Source organism: Baudoinia panamericana, assembly GCF_000338955.1.
Source record: "Baudoinia panamericana UAMH 10762 unplaced genomic scaffold BAUCOscaffold_17, whole genome shotgun sequence".
NCBI classification, from domain to species: Eukaryota; Fungi; Ascomycota; class Dothideomycetes; order Mycosphaerellales; family Teratosphaeriaceae; genus Baudoinia; species Baudoinia panamericana.
In genome coordinates, this window is record NW_006911273.1 from 14,150 (window position 1) to 35,153 (window position 21,004).

Sequence of the window (21,004 nt, forward strand, 5' to 3'; positions counted from 1 at the left end):
GTCGTTAGTCACCGAACCGAGAGTGTTGAGCCGGTGTTAAGCTAAGCAGAGAGAAGTCGCGAGCAGCATACAACCGACTGGTAGTAGTGGATGGTTTGAACTGCTGGATATAAGTGAGTCGTGCTTCAAGACTCCCCAAGCTTGTCACCAGTGCTGGGAATGATACCTTGAATGGCGTAGAAGCCATACTGTGCTAGACTGGTTACATTCGTCCAATACCCAAGCCTTCTGCATATCCAAATCCATAGATACATGGCCGATCACATGCCACGCACATGAATAAGCTATGACCTCCATTCCATGCTGCCGTTATTAACGCCGCCCATGCGATGCTCGACCGTCAGATCATCATATTACTGTATATTACGCCAAACCGTAGCCGCTGTCGTGAATCCTTACCCCGAAGCGAGGTCCTCCTCTCTGTGTCCCCAAGCCCGCCCTCTGCCCTCGCTTTCTCCTCCGCTCTACATCCGGATCATCTCGCGCCGACATCCTGCATTTGGCAGATGTGAGGCGGAGATGCACTGCGGGGCTTTCCTGGCCATGCGCATTGCGCCAGGGGACTCGGCGAGGAGCTGGGTGTGTGATGGTCTGCAAATCACCCTGCACATTTTGACGCCTTCTTCAACGAGGCTCCTTGCGACTCCGCATCAGTCGTGCATGCCCTCGTCAGCGCGGTCAAAAATGCTTGGAAGCAGAACCCATCCACCATGCGTGCACGCTCCAGTGGGCGCATTCCTCCCATTAATCACAAACCCAAGACCTTCCACTTTTCCTTCACTCATCCAACTCCAACAACTTCCTCAACACCTGCACCTCGGCATGATTCCGATAATTCCGCATGCGATGGCACCACACCACCTCGCCGTCCTCGAACAGGAACTCGCCGCCAATCTGCATCGGATTCCCGCCGCGCACAATATCCCGCTTCCGGATCCCCTCGGGATCCTTCAAACTCTTGCGGATCGTCGTCACCTGCCCTGCCAACCACGCCGGGGCGGAGATCTCCTTCATATACTCCGGCCGCACCATGCCGATGCTGAGACTGACGACCATACCCAGCTTTTTGAAGAGTTGCCGGGTTGGGTCCGCGAAGATGGGGAAGGGGCAGCCGGTGAATTTCTTGTAGTGCGGGATTAGATCGGGTTTACCGCATCCAATGACGATAATGGAGGTGGGCACGGGTATGCCGAAATAATCCTCCTTCGTGATGCTCTTCGCCAAACACTGCAGATACGCCTGACACGCGCCGCAGTAGAAATGTCGCACGAACAGGACGAGTTGGCGCGAGTGCAGGGCGTAGGCTGGGTCGTAGAGGGAGCCGAAGGGCCGCGCGCTGCCGTCCGCGGCGAAGATGGGGAGGTCGTAGACGGCGGCGAGGGTGGCGCGGTCGGGGCATTCGTCCGAGACGCTGAGGGCGAGGTCCGGATCAGAGCGGAAGCGGGAGAACCATTCGTCGGCTGAGTCGTCGTCGTGCGGGGGCATGCTGCAGGTGGTTGGGCTGTCGAGGGTCTGGCCGTCGGGGGTGATGTGGAGCTTTTCGTCATCGTGGGAGGGGGTGGCTGGGGGGAGGTGGTGGTGGTGGGTGTTGTATTCTTCTATCGAGGTAGCGGCGGTGGTGTCGGTGCGCATGGTGGAGGTCACGCTGGGTTGGCTGAGGTGGGTGTTGCTTGAGGCGGTGGGGGAGGTGGGGGATGGGTTTGTTGACGTCGATGGGTTCTTGCTGGCCGGGCGGAATGGGGCTTCGAAGCGTGAGGCTCCGACGGGTGAAACGGAGCGTGGGCGGGTGAGGGTGGCCGGCACGTCGAGATCGCCATTGGCTGCATCGGGAGGATCGCGGGCGCGCATCTCGAAACGTGATACGAATGCAGGGAGGTGGGATGGCGGGCTAAGGGGGGCTGAACTGGGGCGGAGGATGAGAGGCGCTTAGGTAATGCAGGCGTGAGCGAAAGGAGTGGTGGTGGCGGCGGCGGGAGGTTGAGGTGGGTGAGTCGGTATAGAAGAGATGCTGGTGGAAAGGACGGAGGGATGGATGGATGGATTAAAGGTGTGACGGACGGAGGAGAGATTGCTTGCTCGGCCAAGTTGCCGCCGTACGTACGACGGACGATTGAGGAAAAGGGCTTGTCGCCGAGACTGGCACTAAGCGCCACCCGCTGACGTAAAGTACATGTACCCAGGTACCTCGGTTCCTCCGCCAAGAGGCCATAAGGTTGTTGAGTGTATTGACGCCGTGGTATCGGTAGTGTCTACCTCACCTTCACAAGGCAGTGGCGCACTCTAGTATGTCCGATCACATCCAAGGGGAGTCAGATTTGATCCTTCGTTCAGCTCCCCCATCGGCGAATTTCTGCACGTGAGACGGATGGGAATGTGGGTGGGGCAGAATCCCGCATGAGCCGCTCCCGCCCGCCAGCCGAACCCATCTGGATGCCGATGGTCTACTCTTTCACCCGATTCGGTAGGGCGCATAGGGCTGGCTGCGTGAATCGTCGTAAGCGAGCGTCTGTTGCGCCATTCGTGCATGCGTCCACCATCACCGTTACTAACGTGCGGCGCGGTACGCAAAGTTTCTCCTATTGGAGCCCAGACGAGTCCATTCAACAAGCACATCCTCACTCCACATGGGCCTAATTTCGGCCTGTCATGCTTATGGGCGCTTGTTGTGCTGTCGAGGCTGCTATTGCTACAGTGTCTCCTAACTACATGTACTCCACCATATCCACATCAGCTACGTCCGAAGTGGATCCGGGTGCTGCCGGCAACCCTTCACCTATGACTCGATGGTAGGTACGGTCGTCACGGGTTTCCAGCTCGGAGAGAAAAGGGCTGTGAGACTGCAACGTTTGGTGCTGTCAGGGCAAAATGGTTCTGACCTGATATATCCTTCGTGTACGTCATCACAGTAGTAAACTGTTTCCCGTCGAGTCCATTAGACCGACGTTGAAGACGCTCTGTTCTGCGGAGCGCCACCACTCTCAAACTACCTCCCTCCGCCCGGGAAGAACTAGGCCGTAGGGCTTTCATAAATGCTATCTCGTATTGAAGAACTCGTCAGCCGATTGCAACCAATCTCGACAATCATGAGCACAGTACATCTAACGATGTATCTGAGTGGTTTGCGATGACAGCAAGGCAAATCAACAATTCAGCAACCCTCCCGCAGGATGTTCGTAACATGCACGAGACCGGTGTACTTTCCAGCGTTTTTGGGTCGTATCGTCGAAGGGTTGTATAGATCACAACGAGCGCCGCGGCGCAGCAAGACGGTCGTGTACAGAGCGCACGCTGACCACTTCGATTCACTGCATTCGGCGCCGGCAATAGGTATGCAGACCGACTTGCTTATTATGCGGTTGGCAGTTACGTATCGCAGCAGTCACTTGGATCGCTCGTTCCGTACCCGGCTGACAGTTTGCCTGTTCCCAAATATGGATACAAGTACTGCTAGCAGCAAGTACCAGGTGCTGCATGCTTTTCTATCCTCTGACCGAGCGCCCTGATCACATACTCCCGTACGGCCTGGCGCACGTGAGCGCCAGCGCAGCGTATGTGAAACAGGGTGACGGTGAACAGAGCAACTATGGTCAGCTTCGTGGTCATCACAACCGGCAGTACAATGCTGCTACGATCAACTACCATGAGGTGCGAGGTGAGTTAGTCTGCTAGGACGCACTAGTAGTGAACTTTATAGCAACGCTATTCACCACTCTGTACCCCAGAACGAGCGGAAACACCGCCGCCACCGAGCCACAACATCCTTTCTGTCGCGACCCGGACTTTGTGGAACGTGACGAGCCACGCTAGCTTGACGAGAAGCTGATCAAAGTGGTGTCCGAGTTACGCTGGTAGGGCTCGTCGGCATCGGGTAGGGAATGTGAGCAAAGTCACCTCGCCATGCATGGCTGATGTCCGTTCAAGAAATCGCAGCTCGCGATAGAATATGGCTGCCGGCGTGCGAGAGCGTTCACCGCATATATGGGTGTTATGGGTCCATGCGAGCACCGCGGCACGCTTCGACGAAGCATCCGCGAGCTTGCTGATGACCTGGAAATTTACGGGCCACACGATGCAAAGGTGCACGTCTTTGAGCTTGTGTACGATCGGCTGCGTGACAAGAGGAAGGGAAGGTGGCTTTTGGTTGCGGACAATGCGGATGATGCGAGCTTTCTCTTAGCGCCTCCCAATGCAGATGGGAACGGAGAAAAGAGAGTCCGCGACGAAGAGGGCACGTATAGAGTTCTTGCCGGTATGTGAGCACGGAGCTATACTGCTCACCTCGCGAAGCCGGGCGGCAGCGAGGGAGCTTGTAGACGATCGTCTCCCGACCGTGGTGGAGCCAATGAGCCAGAAGCAAGCGGTGTTGTTGCTGCACAGGAAGGTGGGTCAGACGAACGACGGTGAGGCAACAGAGAAGCTCGTGGCGGCGCTCGAGTACATGCCGCTCGCCATATCGCAGGCAGGGTCTTGCATCGAGAAGAAAGCATCCCGATGCACCGTCGAGCAGTATCTCGGTAAACTGGAAAAGAGCGAGCAGTCGACGACCAGTCTGCTCAGCGCCAAATCGGACGAATTGCGGAGAGGCCGCGAGACGAACAAGTTGATTATGTTGACCTGGCAGATCTCCTTTGAGCACATGTATGAGAACAGGCGCTCGGCGGCAGACCTGCTCTCATTAATGAGCTTCTACGACCATCAAGGCATCCCAGCAATGCTCCTGAGACATCCAGAGGTGAATACCTCGAAGGCCGGTCCTCTGAATAAAAACGAGATAGAGGGGCTAGGGGTGGAGTCGGACAGTGCCTCAAACAGCTCCGTTGATGACGCCTTCGAAGACGACGTCGATGTACTGCGTGACTTCTCCTTCATATCCGTCGCGCCAAGTGGGTCAGCATTTGAGATGCACCGCTTGGTGCAGCTAGCAACACGAAGACAGCACGACCAATGGGCGGAGCACAGCGTTCGACGGCTTGACGCAGTCCTTCCCGATGCCGAGTACGAGGCCTGGTCCACATGCCGTTTGCTCTATCCACATGCGAAAGTGGCACTCAGCCTAAGCTCGACCAATTAAGATGCTATCTGTCAATGGGTGTCTACAATGTACAAAGCAGCCTTGTTCGTATTGCGGCAGAGAGTTGCTGCTGAGGCGGAAAGCTTGGTCAGGCGGCAATTAGACCTAGCGGCAGCGCGGGAGAAGCTTGATGAGTGGCGACCAAAGCCGTGACACCTCGCCGTGCAGAAAGAAGATGGGCCTGCACTCTGTTGAGGCAATTCGTTACTGTATCTGGCAATAACGGTCTCGTACGCGGAGACGAAGTATACATTCATGTGACTCCGCCATATTGCTCCACTGGACACAAGTGATGTTCGGAACGCATGCTTGCGACATCTCGTCAGAGCTCCGGTCTAAAACATCCCACCAGCAGCCGCCATCGCAACTGCAGCCACGGGCGCCACCAGAACCTTCACTAGTCCCACTGCAGCTGTCGCAGCAGGTGCGGCAGCCCTGCTCGTCTGCGAGCTCACTTGCGAACCTCCCTGCGCAGTACCCGGCGAAGGCGTCTGCGAGCACGTACCCGTGACAGCCGCAATCTTGCTCGCCCCGGCCGTGATGGAAACCGTGCCTACCCATACGCTACTGGCACCGGTGATGGTTGACACTCCCGCTGTCCGGGTTGTCGTCATGGCGTTGTTGATAGTATCAGAGTAGGCGCAGACGGCGTGGTTGGAGCCGCTGAAGGAGCAGGATTGCCAGCCGACGATAACAATGCCGGCGGTGGTTGTTGTTAGCGCCATTTCGACATTGCTGGGCCCTATTGTAGCAGTGACCTATTGAGGAAGATATCAGTCTGTCTGTGCAACAGGCGTTGGATTGGGCGATGTGATGTACCGAGACAGATAGGCCATTGCATCCGGCAATGTCAGTGCATCGGAAGGCATATGTCGTCTCGCAGGCATCGGCAGCAACGACCGAGCCGGCCATGGCGCTGGTCACAGTGTTCATGAAGGGCATGGTGATTTGGGTAGTGTCTGCGGTGGCATTGCTGGTGGAGGTGGCCACGGCAAAGGCCGAGGAGTCGGACGATGTGATTCTGGACGACGATGTGACTCTGGGTGACGCTGAGGCGCTGGAGACGACCGTGTTGTTTCTCGACGCGGACGCTGGTGCTTGCGCGTGGGCGCTGAGGCCAAGGGCCATGAAGAGGAGAGTTAGGAGGAGCATGTTGGCACGATGCTCAGCGAGAAGGAAGCTGCGAGCGTGTTGGAGAGGAAGGGGATGAATGAGGAAATGTAATCTATCTTGAGCGCCAACCTTAAGAACGTGTGCCGTGATGGAACGATGTCAGAGCAGTGGACCTTTTTATAACTTGTGGCCAGCATGAGGGTCACCCGAGGCGCTTCCTTCTGGCGCGAATCACTGTCTAAGTGAGACGCCGATCATGTATCTGATCGCCAGCGAACTAACACTGCACAGCCCGGCTGTACTCATCCTACGCTTCCTGCAGCATGGGGCTGCGGAGGGGCAGATGCGCGGACCTTTCAATGCTTCGCACACGCGAACGTGCGAAAGTATACGAGATGCTGTGATGAAATGTTAGGAGTGTCTCTTTGCAAGGTGATGTATCGAGGACGAGACCTGCGTGAAGTGAGATGGTGCGGTCCCTGATGCGCATGACTCGGCAGTGACTTTGCACTTCCATTATCTACTCATGCCCATCCACCACAAAACATCCTGCCCAATTCGCTGCTTTGCACGCTGCAACCCTCAATGTGTACGACGCAGCCGTGTCTGCCAGTAGAAAGAGGATGTTTGTCGCCTTCGCGTTCCAGCTAAGCTTTGATAATGCTTCGAATCCTCGGCATGTGGTCTGTGGTCTGTCTGCTGCGCTGCGAGGCTGAGCAGTCAGGCCTCAAAGCTTCCGTAAGTTTAAGCTCGGGGCTGTGCCGAAGGTCATGACAAGGTCAAATGTCTGTCGAAGATCGTGATGTGCCACTCCCTCATGCTGAGCGGACAGCAGGTGACACTCTGACCATACATTTAAAGGAACGATATGATCTTTGAGGACCCTGCCGACACTGCTTGACATTTCCCTCAGACAGCGCAATGCTTCTTTGGGCTCAAGATGCTCGTAGCCTGCGAGATCTTCATGCCGATTCCGGACGTCTGGTGGATCAGGCAGTCTCGGTGTCGTTCGATTAACGGGTCAGCCTCCAGTAGATCGTGTCAACACGCCTACTCTCTTCTCACGCTCATGGTGTGCCTCGCCACACATGGAAGCGCGAGCTGAGCGAAACCGTATTTCTGAGCTGCTTCGACCCAGACGGACGATGAGTGTTGAGCGGTCAGATTCGCTGCGTTTGTCACTTGCCGTATAGATGGCCAAAGAGCTTGCGGAAGGCAGACCTCCTCTCGGACGAAAGGCGAAACTCTCCAGAAGTTGGGAATGCCTAATGATCGAAGTACTTAGTCCTGCTGGGCTTGAAAGGTCGTGATGTTCGCTACTACCGACTAAGCTGCGTATCATTGGCGCATCATGCTCGGACATCACTGGCAGTCCGCTTGAAGCGGTTTCGAGAACGTCTCAATGACCGTAACTTTGAACAGCAGTCTTCTCACGCAGCCATCGACACGGCCGCCCATGGGAACGCGCATTCTTCCGTGAACTGCTCGGCTCGCACGTCCGTTGGGAGGTGAATGCGCCAGCTGCTCGGATATTTCCAATCACGTCACTTGCGCGGAAGTATGTGAACATTTTTGCAAGACTCTGCTCCTCACATCATCCACGGCCGCTCCCGGCAACCGCACTCACCAGTTCCAGGGCGAAGAGCGGCAGGGCGATCATGTCGAAGCTACATGATCCACGTAGCGAGGAGATCGTAGAGGATCTGTAAGTAGTCCCAACCTCATCATGACATTGCAATTGACGTCCGTGTGCAGGTATCTAGACGAACCAGTCAAAATCCTTATCGGCCCGAAGCCGGTCACACTCTACGTCCACGAAAAAGTGCTCGTCAAGCACTCGGCCTTCTTCAAGACCGCCCTCAAAAAGCAGTGGAGGGAAGGTCAGACTCGCCAAGTCAAGCTGCCGGATACGAATCCGAAAGCTTTCCATAGATACGTTCACTGGCTGTACAACTCAACAATAACTTGCAAGCACGCGAATTTGGGTCTGATTTACAGCAGACTCATCCGACTATATATCTTGGCGGAGAAGTTGCTCGATCAGGAGTGCCAAGACCGCGTGATTGACGCCATTGTCAGTGTCATGCGCCAGAAATTCGACGATCCAGCAGATCCAGAGGCAGCGAGGGCTCAAGAGTTTCCCGGAAACAGTCTCGTCAATCTTGTATATCGGGAAACCCCAAAAGGCTCACCTCTGCGACGACTGATGCTGGACGCCCATCTTTTCTGTGGCAACGCGGAGTAGATCCGTTGCGAAGACTTTTCCTCGCACAATCATGAGTTCTTGGCTGAGCTTAGCGCCGCTCTATTCGACAAGGACACGGCTGCTTCCGAAACGCGGAAGAAGCTTAAGCGATTTGACGCACAATTGCCGTGTGCGTACCACAAGCACGGCAAAGACGAGGCATGTGGTGGCAAGATGCTGGAGAGCGGCAAGAAGGAGGACTCTCGGAGCGATGAGGACGACACCTCTGACAGTGACGACGATATGTCGGATGGCGAGGGCGAGTAAATGCAATGCAGCGAATGCTCCAAGCGGAGGGTACGGCGAGCGAACTGGGTGGATGTCGTGCGTCAGAAGCGAAGACAAGCAACAGTCGGCAAGGGTGCCGGTGGCGGCTGGTACAGGCTGCTGAGCTTGCAATAGACGACAGTCAGTGCGACATGATGGCGCTGCATGCACCCAATTGTGATGAGCAGCAAGTGCTTGCCTAGAGATCCAGAGCATGTAACTGCGTGAGCGATCGGTAAACAGCGCTTGGTGCTATTCAGCAGAGCATCAAGGGGACCACCACACCTGAACGAAGTTCAATTAGCCGTTGGCAACAAAAGCAGTGTATGCATTTGATAGAAATTGCTCGGCCTTGAACAGGCGGATACTGCATCCTACAACGAAATGTACTCCATTATCATATGCGCAGAAAGTCAAACGCCAGCGAAGTCGAACCCTGCAAGTACGCCGTCCCCCCATACTCATGCACAGAGCGTCGTTTCGCATGAATTATCATTCCTGCCGCCAGAAAAGGCCCTTCCACCAGCCCGCCTTAGACTCAGTGCTCACCGCCGGAGGAGGTGGAGTCGGAGTCGGAGCTGCAATCGCAGGTACCGGCTCCACTACCGTCGCGGTCGCAGCAGGCACAACCTCCGAAGACGCCGCACCGCCCACCGCCGGAATTGACACCGACAAAGAAGGCAACGATATGCTCCGCTGCGCCCTCTCCGTGATCTTCCTGCTCAGCTCGGCAGAATCCACCGGCCTTGGCGCGGGCGCGAACCGCCATATCGCCAGCGCCGTGGCCGTACCGATCGACAGTAAGATGAACACACCCGCCGACCGCACCTCCCCCCGCAGCTTCCGTGCTTCTTCCTGCCAGACCTGCTGCGACTTCCGTGCCACCTCGTCCTTCTTCTGTTCACGCTGTTTCGCCTGAGCCAGAGCGTGTTGTAAGTGGCGAACCTGTCGTGTATGGTCTGCGATCATGGCTCGTCCGAGGCGGAGCGCTCGGTTGTCCCATATTGCCGCTGCAGAGCGGGCGCTGACGCGGGGTTGAGACCGCGGGGTGGGTGGAGGTGGGGTAGGTAGCGGGTAGGGATCAATCTCCGATGTTTTGATGAGCTTTAGTGGTGGGGAGTGTTCGATGCGGTGGAGGTTGGAGAGTTTGTTGAAGTGCTGTGTTTCGCGGGAGTTGGAGAGGGCATTGAGGGCGAAGAGGATGCTGGCGTGGGGGTGCGGGGTTGTGGAGAAGGTGCGGCGGGTGGTGGAGAGGAGGGGAGTGAGGCGGAGGTGTGGTGAGAGGAGAGACATCCTTTCGTCGCACACAATAGGACGCGAAAGTGATGAGATCGAAGTACCACCCCGGTACAGTCAGGATGGAGGGAGGAGAGGGAGTGACTGAGTGAATGTACCACTGGATGATCGGCGCGAGCTTATCTGGCTGCCCCGCCTCGGCAGCCGATCATCTGCACACGGCAGCTTCCGGTAGCTCGCCGCCTGACTCAGACTTGCCAGGTTGTTCGATGCTGTAAAGGAGGCCGTCTGCATACTGACGACAACGAACCAAGAGCTGATCTGACTCGCATCGGCAACCCCTTCGTCAACGTCACGGATCGACACCGCTAACACTCGTCACAATGAACTGATGACGCCGACGAAGGCTGCAACCACAGCGCATTGCCAACGAAGCCAATGCCGTAGACATACCCTGTGTCCGCACAATTGTAGGCGCGTGTCTCCAACGCACACGCGTTCGGGGTGAAACCGTTGGATGTACCAGCGGTCGCACCCGCTAGACTGCTAGGTGCTTGCTGTTTGTTCTGCACGGAGGACCAACCGTCGGATGAGCCAGTAAAGCATGTCATGTGGCTCACGCTAACAGTCGAGAGGAAGTCCTTACATGAGCCCTCGGAATACAGGTTTCCACTTAAGGTCCCGCCGTCCGAGGTTGGCTTTGTCAACGCTAGGGCCACCGCGAGTACATCGCCCTCGCACACACACAAAAGGGACACTTGTAATAACGCTGGAGAGGCCGCGTTCAGATAGGATGCTCGTCCGCTGTCGTTGTCGGGACGTAGCAGGTGTTCCGATTGCCATCAGAGCTATCGGTAAAGCTTGTCCGATTCCTATTCGATTCGCAGCCAATGCTCCGGCCAAGTATCCAGCCTCCATCGTAGATGGGAGTCTGGCTGACAACGTCCGCGCCTTTTCTGAGAGATGTCCAGAGTGATGCAGTTCGGATCCAGTTGATGCCGAGATAACCTCCGCATCCTAATACTCCTGAGGCAGATCGCCGTCAGCTGAGCTTGGGCAGGATACACCGCCTGGTACGTTCTCAATGTCTCCTGCAGCGGCACACAGTTCCTGCGTGCTCCTAGCGATTAGCCTGGCTCAACACGCTTGCTTAGGAACAAGCAGTTCGCAGAGCAGCCGGTAGGTCTGGTCTGTGGTCTTAAGAGGCGTGGGAGGCTCGCATCCAATCATCGTCGGGCAGCTCCGAATGTCATCGCCTCGAATCGTGCACACCAGGCATCTATCCGTTATGGTAGCCGCCAATGCTGTATCAGACAAGGTAGACTATACAATGTAGTCTAGGCGCATTGGTTATCATGGCTGTTCGTGTGCTGCGCAAACGTTGGCCTTGAGCAGACGCGGTACGCTTGTGTGATACCTTACGGGTCATGGTCCTGTGTGGTGGAGCCGATGTACGTGCTGGCGGTCGATACGGGCGAGGAGGCAGGGCTTGCTTTGGTTTGTAGCTTCAGCTAATGTACTTGTTGCTACTGAAGCCGCGGCGTATGATGCATCAGCCTCGGAAAGTCGTGTGTGGTACGTGCCTGCGTCACCAATCGACTGTACCACCGAAATCAAAGAGTACACCTAGCTGACTCGGGACGCAGGTGAGGTAGGAGACAACCACGGCACGTATTATATAGATCGGTAGCCAAGTATGTCGCCAGCGGCTTCCGGACGAATGGTATTCCGCCTTGACGGATGAAATCTCTGACGGGCCGGCGGTAGGTTTGGCATTGTGAAGTGACTCCGCAGTTACACGATGTATTCAGTAGGCTCTCTGTGGCCTCTCAACCACCCAGTAGGTGTTCTTGTGCAATGGTTCGATTAGTCTTTCGCCCTAAAGAAGATTGTTAGCTTATCATGTTCATGATAGAAACGATGCAAATGGGATAACGTACCCTATACCCAAATTTGACGATCTATATGCACTGTCAGAGCCGACCGCTGCGAGCCTAGGTATACCAGAGTTTCCGCTGGCTTCACCCTGTTCAGGTATGGTTCACCATCTTCTCCTGATCCTAACAGCTACGCTCGTATGCAAATGCAATCTGAGGACATGACGTTCGGTCGATGATGCACTTGCGTCCGCACCTCCGTCTACCTTCACCATGTGTACCTAGGAGTTTAGACACCCGCACCCCCCACATACATGTAGATGTTCGAGTTGATGGATCGGATGCGTCGGGCAACGGACGGCCATCTCCAACAGACAGCGTTTTGATCCGAGCACGTGGGCGCCGCAAACTCTCAAAGCTTTCCCCGCTTTTCTCTGCAACACTGAAGTGGGAATGGAACGCTTGTGGACCCTGGCGTCGGCGTCGGCGTTGGCGTTGGCGTTGGCGCATTGTAACGTTCCCGTCCATGGCAAGTCGAGGCGCTTTTCCCTTGCTGCGGCTGTAACACGCCTATCAGCCCGACACCACCAGATAAGGGCGGGCATGCATGACGACGATAGCACCTTAGCACCTTAGCAGCATAGTACACATCGAGCTGAGCGTTGTTGGCTGGTTGCAGCACGTGCAGATGGCCCGCTTAGGTTCACAGTGTAGAAGAAGAACCCAGCTAGGCGTGGCGTACAGGTAGCCCTGGAGGTGGACCCCGTTGGCTCATTTGGCAAAGAAAAGTCAAACTGCGCGCTCTTGGGTTCGGCTCTCGTGACCACCACTTAGGCTTGTTCTTTGCCCAACCATCTGCTTCACCTTCACCTTCCATCTCCTTGCAAGCGTGTCGCGTTGCTCGTCGCTCATAGCTCACGCAACCATCGCCACACTTCAACCTCTGCGATAGACCTTGAGGCGCATCCGCCATCATGGCCACGACCGCGGAGGAGAAGAAGTATGCGGGCGAGGTCGACCCTCGCCTGAGCGAAGATGATATCAGTTTGAACAAGGGAGACTTGCTGGGCCAAGAGCATACCGATCCGGTGTTGAATGTACGAAGCGCAGACCATAAACTGTGCTTGTGATTGGGAAGAGTGCTAACGGTTGGAACAACCTCTCGACAGGCGAAGATGCATCTGATCAACAATGCTATTGGTGCGTGGTAGAAAGGCGTCCAATCGCATATGTTGCTCGGAGTCCGCTGAAGACGGTACTGATGGGCTTCGCAGACGAGATCGGTATGACATGGTACCAATGGAAGCTCTTCTGCCTCAACGGCTTCGGATACGCAGTCGACAGCTTGATGCTGCTCATCCAGTCCATCATTGCTGGTTCCGCGCGCGCCGAGTTCAACCCTTCTTTCCACAATGGCTTGACCATCGCGGTCTACGTATGTGACAGAGCCGGCGCATCTGCTTGCTTCCTCCGGCGTCGCTGATGATTGTGCTAGGTTGGCATGTTGACCGGAGCGCTCTTCTGGGTATGCACTCCCAGACAGTCTTCAGCCAGCTTACAAGACATCGCTAACGGTCGCACTAACTACCACACAGGGTCTATCCGCCGATGTGATTGGTCGAAAATACGCCTTCAACTACTCCCTCCTCATATCCAGCGTCTTCTGCATCGTTGCTGGCGCATCGCCAAACTGGATCGTCCTCGGCCTCTTCGTCTGCCTCTCAGCCTTCGGCTCCGGCGGCAACCTCGTACTCGACACGGCTGTATTCTTGGAGTACCTGCCTTCCAAAGACCAATGGCTCGTCACCGTTCTAGCCGCTTGGTGGGGCCTAGGCCAGCTCGTCGCCGGTCTCTTTGCCTGGGCATTCCTTGTCCCCGCCAAGTGGAACTGCTCCGTCTCCGGCGATCCATGCACCTGGAACAACAACGCAGGGTGGCGATACATCTGGTTCACGAGCGGTGCGCTCATCCTCGTCATGTCCTTAGCCCGCGTTACCGTCATCCGCCTTCGCGAAACTCCTAAATACTTGATCGGCGAAGGCCGTGATGAGGAGGCCGTGGAGACGTTGCAGTTTATCGCCAATAAGTACCACAAGCCGTGCAGCTTGACCTTGGACCAGCTTCAGGCATGCGGCCAGTTCGGACAGGGCCGGCGCGCATCTGTGACCGCGCATGCTAGGTCCAAGTGGAGTCCCGCTGAGATCGGGATTCATTTGAAGGGTCTGTACCAGACGCGGAGATTGGGTCTCAGTACTACCCTCATCTGGTTCAGTTGGCTTCTCATCGGATTGGCGTACCCGTTGTACAACGTCTTCTTGTACGGAACCTCCTGAGTACGACCCGCGATGGTGTGGGAGGAACCGCTAATCGTTCGGCTAGGCCAACCTACCTCGCCACGCGTGGAGCAGCTCTCGGCGAGACCAGTGCATATCTGAACTGGCGCAACTACGCTGTACGTCGTAATATCCATCCGGCTACGTGGGGATGATAGCTGACACATCCCGCAGCTCGCCAACTTCTGTTCCATCCCTTCGCCCATCCTCGCAGGCTTGATGTGCAGATCCAGGATCTTCTGGGGCCGCCGCGGTGTCATGATCATCGGCGCTTTAATCACCATGGCTTTCTTCTTCGTAAGCCAACGCGTCCTGTTTCTCATCCCTCTTCCGCTCACACGAGATTGTGAGTCTAGGCCTACACGCAAGTCCGAACGGAAGCACAGAATTTGGGCTTCACCATGGTACGTCCAACTCCTCCCTTGATCCCCACCCTGTACAGACACTGAACACTGACGTCCAAAACCAGGCCATCAGTTTCTTCCTAGTAAGTCCACTCCCTCCTCCCTTCCTTTCTTCCCTCTATCCTTCCAATTCCATAGTCGCGCGAACAAGAACGAATCATCCATTCGGTGGACTCCACAGCATCCCGGCTCGCTCGCTCGCTCGCTCGCCCCGCCCGTAGGCGTGACGCTCATGTCAAGGTGGCGGGCTTTCGCTACACTGCTCCGCGCGAAAGCGGGGGGGCGGTGTCCATCGATATTCGATTTCCGAACGCGACAATCGAGAGGACTCTGGCAGGAGAGCAGATCTCGTAACTCTGGAGACTTCCGAGTGAACTTGACATCCGTTATGTCTAGGTGGCGGGCTTACGCTACACTGCTCCGCGCGAGAAAGCGGGGGGCGGTGTCCATCGATTCCGAATGCGACCACGAGGCTTTTGGCAGGAGCAGATCTCGTTCTGGATTCCAAGTGACTTGACATCGTTATGTCTAGGTGGCAGGCTTACGCTACACTGCTCCACGAGAAGCGGCGGTGTCCTTGCCCTGCAACCGAAAGCGATTGAAGTACGATACACTGCTGGGAAGCAGTCTTCCAGTGACATCGTTATGTCTAGGTGGCGGGCTTTCGCTACACTATCCGCGCAAGCGGCAGTGTCCTTGGAATCGGAAGCTTTTGAAGTCCGAAATACTGCTGGAAAGCAGTCTTCTCGCCGACCTTCCGTGACATCGTTATGTCTAGGTGGCGGGCTTTCGCTATACTCCGCACAAACGGCAGTGTCCTGGACTCGAAGATACAGTCTTCCGATAATGCGCCGTGTCTGGGTGGTGGCCTTCACCTCGCCGACCTTTTCTAAATGGCGATTACGTCCGGGTGCTGGCGACAATGTGGTGCTGTGGCGGCAGCTACGGCCTTGCTGCACTTGATGCGGCGCCGTCCGTGCGGCAGCATGCGCAAGGTGTTATGCACTTGTCCGTCACGTGAGATTCCAGCTTGCCGCTGCAGAAACGGTGAACACTTTCCTGGTTCTTCCCGGATTCCATATGGCTGATGTAGCGACCCATCGCGCTCTCTGCGGGTCACAAGCTCCGCAGCACCCGGCTGACCGTGCATATACGGCGCACTGCACACGTGACCTCCTGCCGTGTCCGGAACGGTGCCATGACTCGCGTATGAGACGCACCAAGCTCAAGCAGCACCCGGATCTGGTTCTGTCGCGCACATTACATCTCGTTGAGCCATCTTTCCGCCGCCCAGCTTTACTAATATTTGCGACCTATACAGAACGTCTACTACGGCACGCTTTATGCCTACACTCCAGAAGTTCTCCCGTCCGCGCATCGCGGGACTGGTAACGGCATAGCCATCGCTGTAAGCACATCATTTTTGCTGGACCGTTCAGACCATGCCAAGGCATTGCTGACATGTTAACTCTAGTTCAACCGCCTCATGGGCATTATGTCTGCCATCGTGGCCACCTACGCCAACACTTCGACGCCCGTGCCCATATACATCTGTGTAAGTCAACTATAGGCCGCAAAACTTTTTGATGCCGAGGAACCTGCTGACATTCGCATCCGTTTGCTTGTAGGCTGCTTTGTTCGCTGTGATGGCTCTCGTCTCTGCGGTCTTCCCGTTCGAGCCTATGGGAAGCCGAAGCTCGTAAGATGTTGGCGAACGTAGAGGAGATGTACGCGGAAGTGGGCACTGGCACGGAGATGGTGAGGCGGAGGCGGAGGCGGAGGCGGAGGTGGACGACTGGTGGAATTGATACCCATGGACGGCGGGATGGATGACTGACGGCGAACTGGAGATGGGTGTGTACGCAGTCACGATGTCTATGACACGCATTCAGCATTTGATACCACACGCTCCTCCTTCGAACGAGCTTCAAGTGCCGCCCGCCATGCCGAGTGACCTGTCTTCATTGTGCGACGCTGTCGTGCACATTGTACAGCAAAGGCCGGCACTTGGACTTTTTCTGCTCGTGATACTGGACGCCAATGCATTCTGCCGTACGTAACAGTCAGGTACTTTCGTCACACCAACCGACTTCAATCACCGCGAGCACAGTTTAGCGGACTCCAGGCTGCAGTCGCCAATTCCTCGCCGCTGCTTCATCGCCCTCTGCGACAGCATCGTAGTGCTACGACGAACGGTAGATTGAAAGCCTTGCAGACGATGTGCGTCTCTACCCTTTACCCAAAACCGGGGTAATGGAGGGTGTTAGCACTTCTTCTTCGGTGCCAGTATGCCTGTCTCCGTTGCGCACGTACGGGATACCCGATGTGTCAACCAATGGTGCAGGCGAACAAAGCAGGTGGCCACATGCACGTTCGCCCGCACCATCGTTTGGGTTCTGGGCATCTCGCAGACGCAGAGAGGTGTGGGTGCTTGTGTGCCTACACGTCGATCGTCCCCGTTGGTTCTCAAGCTTTCCAGCCACGCCGGCTCGCATCGCCCCGCAACCACCAAGGTAGATATCACTTCAACGCCCAATGGCGGCAACGCTTCGGACCTTCTCCTTCTTCTCTACACAATCACGATGTGTAATCTTGTTTCTCGGCTCCAAAAACAATGACGGCAGTTCTCAATCTTGCAGAAAGACTGACCCTATGAGCACCAAAGAACGTCCAGCAGCGCCACCCTCCTTGCCTCAGCCCTACCATCCTTGCCTCAGCTCTGAGCCCAGATTTTCGATGGCGTTGGTCAGGTTGCGCAAACGATTGGACACGCTTACTGCAAAGCGCTTACCTCTTGCGATTCTGGCCGGATCATCAGCCTGCCATTGCAACAGAGCTGGAGCAGAGCCACAACCAATGGATGTGAATGTCGCCACGAGGCTTACGTTTCGTGACATGGCAGCTGAGCTTCCCTTCTCAAAGCGGCACAGGTCAGCTGGGTAAGTGGCAACTTCAAGCCTATTTTTCATCTTTCTCATACTCTCCGAATTTCGCGACCTTTCTTTACTACACTTTGAGCGCCCGCACAAGCAGTATGAAGTTCATTCTCCCCACCACCGTCCTCGGCTCCGCCAGCCTTGTGGTAGCCTGGGGCGATTTGGGCCACCGCACCGTTGGCTACCTTGCCCAGCACTACTTCACCGATGCTGCCAACCAATATGTTAATGATCTGATCCGGCCTTCGGACACATTCGACATCAGCGATGCTGCCGTTTGGCCAGACAAGGCGAGGAACTACCCGGAGTACAAGTACACTGCGAACTGGCAATTCATCGACGCTCAGGATGACCCACCAAACGCCTGCAATGTCAACTACAAACGTGATTGCGAGGGAGAGAACGGCTGCATCATCAGCGCGCTCGTTAATCAGACTGCGGTGTTGCAGGATTCGTCCGCAGATGCCAAGACTAGGCAGGATGCTATTAAGTTTATTGTGCGTATGTCAGAGTGGCCGATGAAAGAGACTTTGCTGACTGGAGCACCACCAACATGTAGTTGCACTTCATTGGCGACATCCATCAACCTCTCCACACTGAAGCCATCGACCGCGGCGGCAACCAGATCAAGGTGTCCTTCGATGGTATGTGACATATCAAGCACGCTGCCTGCGTCGAGCTGACCTTCGACCCGCAGGCAAGCATTCCGAGAAGCTCAACTTGCACGAAGTCTGGGATACGGAGATCCTCAACAAGCTCAACGGCCTCAAGCGCGATCCCAAAGGCCCGGAAGAAAAGCAAGCCGCGCAGGAGTGGGCCGACAAACTGTTCCAAGCCGCCGGCGGCTCCTCCAACTTCAACATCAGCGCAGCACGGAACGGCCAGCTCTGCGACAGCAGCAACAACGCCCAAGATTGCGTGCTCGAGTACGCCACCGAGACGAACGCGCTGGTGTGCAACTATGTTCTTGCGCCGCGCTTGGACTGGTTAGAAAGTAACGATCTCGGTGGCGAGTATTATGCTGCGGCTGTGCCGATTGTAGAGGACAGGATTACGAAGGCTGGGCAGAGGTTGGCGGTGTGGGTTAATGCTTTGGCGACGCAGACGCAGGGTGTGGTGGTGCAGAAGCAGGATCTGAAGTGAGGAGCGCGCTTGGAGCGGGCGAGGAAACACGGTCGCACGTCCATACGTGAATGTGGACTAATTTGCCGCCGAACAGAAAGCCCAAGATACGATTGCGGCCTTCCGGAGGTAGACCGAGGAGCGGCGAGTCGGCCGCGTTTTGTTCATACAGCACTGCGTTCCTCTGGGAGACTTTCTTGGAGACAAGCACCTTCAGGGCGCGTCGCTGTGCTGCAAAAATCTTTGGTAATGCTCCCTTCGCAGCGGCCTTTCGCTTTTTGACCCGGCGATGGTCTGTGTTCGCGCCTGTTGTGGCGACTCGCCTGCTCACGCGATATGTAGGACATAGGGGGCCACAGCTGGGGCGTGAGTGACGGTATGGGCTCAGAATATGTTCAGTCACTGGTCACCAGTGGATTTGACCAGCCGTCTGATCCGGACCACAGTTGCATGCTTCCTCCGTGGAGTAGTTGAGGACTCTTCTTAATCGAGCAGTCAGCGACAGCATATTCCATTCCGGGCAATGTCAAACAAGAGATCGAAGCTGAGAGCTCGGCCGTTTCGGCCCGAGCTCGGCGCACCCTACTAGCTCCGCTTACCTCTCGAGGGTTTGAACTCTCCGCTCATTCACAAACGCTCCGAATGGAGCCCAAAGGCACGTTGCAGGTGATGTAGGGCCAGTAGATGGACGGCAGTTCGGCTCAAGCTGCAGTGCCGTAAATGGCGACGATGGTGTGGAACGCTGAGAATACTGAGCTCCGGAGGGTTGCCATCAGCGCAAGAGACTACGCAGACATGGATACCCTCTTCGACGTGTGTCGTACAAAACATGCTCACTTTATTCAAGCTATAATCATAGGTAGTGGCAAAAGAACAGGCGATACTCGTGCGGCTAGACTGCGGTGACGGTGAATTTACGTTAAGCGAGGACGGTGGACAGAGTGAGTGGCGAAGCACGATGACAGTAAGTTAGATGTGCATTCCATAGCTGTGGTGGCGGCTAGACACTCTCAGTGCTTGAAGTAGCGTGCTATATCAGAGGAAAGGAAATGTGACTACCCAGCATTGCATAGCTTACAGAAAGATAGCCTATCTACCCAACATCTCGACCGCGAGATCATAAGCCTCATCTTTCGCCTTCTCCTGTACGGTTCCTGGCTGATATGACTTGTCCCATGCGTGATCGCACTTCTCTAACCGTCGATGTACCAGATGCTTTCCAGGTACGGCTTTTATTCTCTCCGCAAGTCCTTCCGTCTCCGGCGCAAGACTATCACAGGCACAGGTGATAACGAGCACGTTGTCCGGGAAACGATCTGCCGGGATCAGTGCTGGTGAGAGAAGAGGGTTCTTCGGATCGTGCGGCGGGGACGGCGCGTAGCTGTTGTTGAAGAGTGTGGACAGCTCGTCCGGTATAGGCTTCCCAGAGGGGTCGGGCGCGGTCTTCTCGTGAGGCTTCAAAGTCAGATCGGTAGGCGGGTAGAAGACTATGACATGTCGGAAGGTGCCTTGAGGAATGGTATGCCCGGCCAGTCCGAGGGCTAGATTTCCACCGGCGCTGAATCCAGATACGGACACATGCTTGGGATCATATTCATTCGGCCGTGCAAGAACCCATCTTACCACATCTTCAGCGTCGTTAGGAGCCGCCGGAAACGGGTTCTCGGGTGCCAGTCGATACTGAACATCAAGGACGGTGTACGGCGTATCCTTCGCAACGCGGACAGCGTACTCGTCATCAGATCCATGCATAGGGATCACGAAACCGCTTCCGTGGAAGTTGATCAGTACGGGGCTAGGCGAAGTGGCATTCTTCGGCCGGTAGACGTGGACCTTGATGGACCTGCCGGTGTCGCGGGAAGGCACCTGTAGCACCTCATCCTGATGGGTCGTAGATGCGGGCAAGGTCTGAGCAATCATCTGGCGTACATTGCGGACGGCCTCGAAAAGATCGGCCTTATTACCTTCCATGGTGACACTGAATACGATTGTTACGGTGGGATTGGAGATGATGCGAGGACTAAGCGTCAACGAGAGTGTTCAGAACATATAGCTCTGACCGGAGCTCCAGCGGAACTACAATGGTCTCACATCGTGACGAGTCCCTGCGAAGGTACCGAGTTCAAGTGCCACTGCCAACCACCTCCAATAAAGTGTGTCGGAGAATGGTGGCGCGGCCCTCGAGCTAGCCGCGGATCAATCTGTCTTCCGGAACCGAGACCGAGGGCATCGGGTCGCACAGCCGAAACTAGCGGGTAGACTCTACATCAAGTGAGTGGTTGGTAGAAACGGGAGTTGCTGATCTCAAGGCCCAGTCACACCCGTCAAGCATCCGCAATGACTGCGTGGTCCGCTCGATCAGCGGAGCGCGATATGCGACATTCACGGTAGACGCTGCGC

At 55.9% G+C, this 21,004-nt stretch overlaps 10 protein-coding genes across 10 annotated transcripts; 5 read left to right on the plus strand and 5 right to left on the minus strand.

Moving 5' to 3' along the window:
- Positions 1–783: 783 nt before the first annotated feature.
- Positions 784–1,407, minus strand: BAUCODRAFT_52719 (uncharacterized protein; the record flags this gene model as incomplete). The annotated part of the gene is made up of 1 exon (XM_007683793.1): positions 784–1,407. A coding segment is annotated over one exon (624 nt), but the record flags the coding sequence as incomplete, so codon positions are not given.
- Positions 1,408–3,314: 1,907 nt separating this feature from the next.
- On the minus strand, positions 3,315–3,654 carry BAUCODRAFT_39834 (uncharacterized protein). The gene has a single exon (XM_007683777.1). The coding sequence runs from the start codon at positions 3,601–3,603 to the stop codon at positions 3,448–3,450; it is 156 nt and encodes a 51-aa protein (XP_007681967.1). The 5' UTR covers positions 3,604–3,654; the 3' UTR covers positions 3,315–3,447.
- A 538-nt stretch (positions 3,655–4,192) lies between these two features.
- BAUCODRAFT_80702 (uncharacterized protein) lies at positions 4,193–5,071 on the plus strand (the record flags this gene model as incomplete). The annotated part of the gene is made up of 2 exons (XM_007683795.1): positions 4,193–4,732; positions 4,793–5,071. 2 exons carry the CDS (start codon positions 4,193–4,195, stop codon positions 5,069–5,071), a joined length of 819 nt encoding a protein of 272 aa, XP_007681985.1.
- A 335-nt stretch (positions 5,072–5,406) lies between these two features.
- On the minus strand, positions 5,407–6,223 carry BAUCODRAFT_152830 (uncharacterized protein; the record flags this gene model as incomplete). Its single annotated transcript, XM_007683806.1, has 2 exons — positions 5,407–5,829; positions 5,891–6,223. The coding sequence occupies 2 exons, from the start codon at positions 6,221–6,223 to the stop codon at positions 5,407–5,409; spliced, it is 756 nt and encodes a 251-aa protein (XP_007681996.1).
- Positions 6,224–7,728: 1,505 nt separating this feature from the next.
- Positions 7,729–8,459, plus strand: BAUCODRAFT_333970 (uncharacterized protein). Its single transcript, XM_007683807.1, has one exon. It carries the CDS (start codon positions 7,911–7,913, stop codon positions 8,427–8,429), a length of 519 nt encoding a protein of 172 aa, XP_007681997.1. The 5' UTR covers positions 7,729–7,910; the 3' UTR covers positions 8,430–8,459.
- A 591-nt stretch (positions 8,460–9,050) lies between these two features.
- On the minus strand, positions 9,051–10,284 carry BAUCODRAFT_333867 (uncharacterized protein). The gene has a single exon (XM_007683808.1). It carries the CDS (start codon positions 9,987–9,989, stop codon positions 9,189–9,191), a length of 801 nt encoding a protein of 266 aa, XP_007681998.1. The 5' UTR covers positions 9,990–10,284; the 3' UTR covers positions 9,051–9,188.
- A 2,215-nt stretch (positions 10,285–12,499) lies between these two features.
- Positions 12,500–16,426, plus strand: BAUCODRAFT_39837 (uncharacterized protein). The gene is made up of 12 exons (XM_007683778.1): positions 12,500–12,906; positions 12,979–13,009; positions 13,084–13,244; positions 13,305–13,334; positions 13,405–14,126; positions 14,189–14,261; positions 14,317–14,439; positions 14,499–14,546; positions 14,612–14,629; positions 15,868–15,954; positions 16,021–16,101; positions 16,175–16,426. Exons 2-12 carry the CDS (start codon positions 12,985–12,987, stop codon positions 16,247–16,249), a joined length of 1,443 nt encoding a protein of 480 aa, XP_007681968.1. The 5' UTR covers positions 12,500–12,906; positions 12,979–12,984; the 3' UTR covers positions 16,250–16,426.
- Positions 16,427–16,834: 408 nt separating this feature from the next.
- BAUCODRAFT_127516 (uncharacterized protein) lies at positions 16,835–17,164 on the plus strand (the record flags this gene model as incomplete). Its single annotated transcript, XM_007683809.1, has 1 exon — positions 16,835–17,164. The coding sequence occupies one exon, from the start codon at positions 16,835–16,837 to the stop codon at positions 17,162–17,164; it is 330 nt and encodes a 109-aa protein (XP_007681999.1).
- A 416-nt stretch (positions 17,165–17,580) lies between these two features.
- BAUCODRAFT_80723 (uncharacterized protein) lies at positions 17,581–18,625 on the plus strand (the record flags this gene model as incomplete). Its single annotated transcript, XM_007683799.1, has 3 exons — positions 17,581–17,979; positions 18,042–18,126; positions 18,180–18,625. The coding sequence occupies 3 exons, from the start codon at positions 17,581–17,583 to the stop codon at positions 18,623–18,625; spliced, it is 930 nt and encodes a 309-aa protein (XP_007681989.1).
- A 1,068-nt stretch (positions 18,626–19,693) lies between these two features.
- BAUCODRAFT_80751 (uncharacterized protein) lies at positions 19,694–20,524 on the minus strand (the record flags this gene model as incomplete). The annotated part of the gene is made up of 1 exon (XM_007683801.1): positions 19,694–20,524. One exon carries the CDS (start codon positions 20,522–20,524, stop codon positions 19,694–19,696), a length of 831 nt encoding a protein of 276 aa, XP_007681991.1.
- Positions 20,525–21,004: the final 480 nt, after the last annotated feature.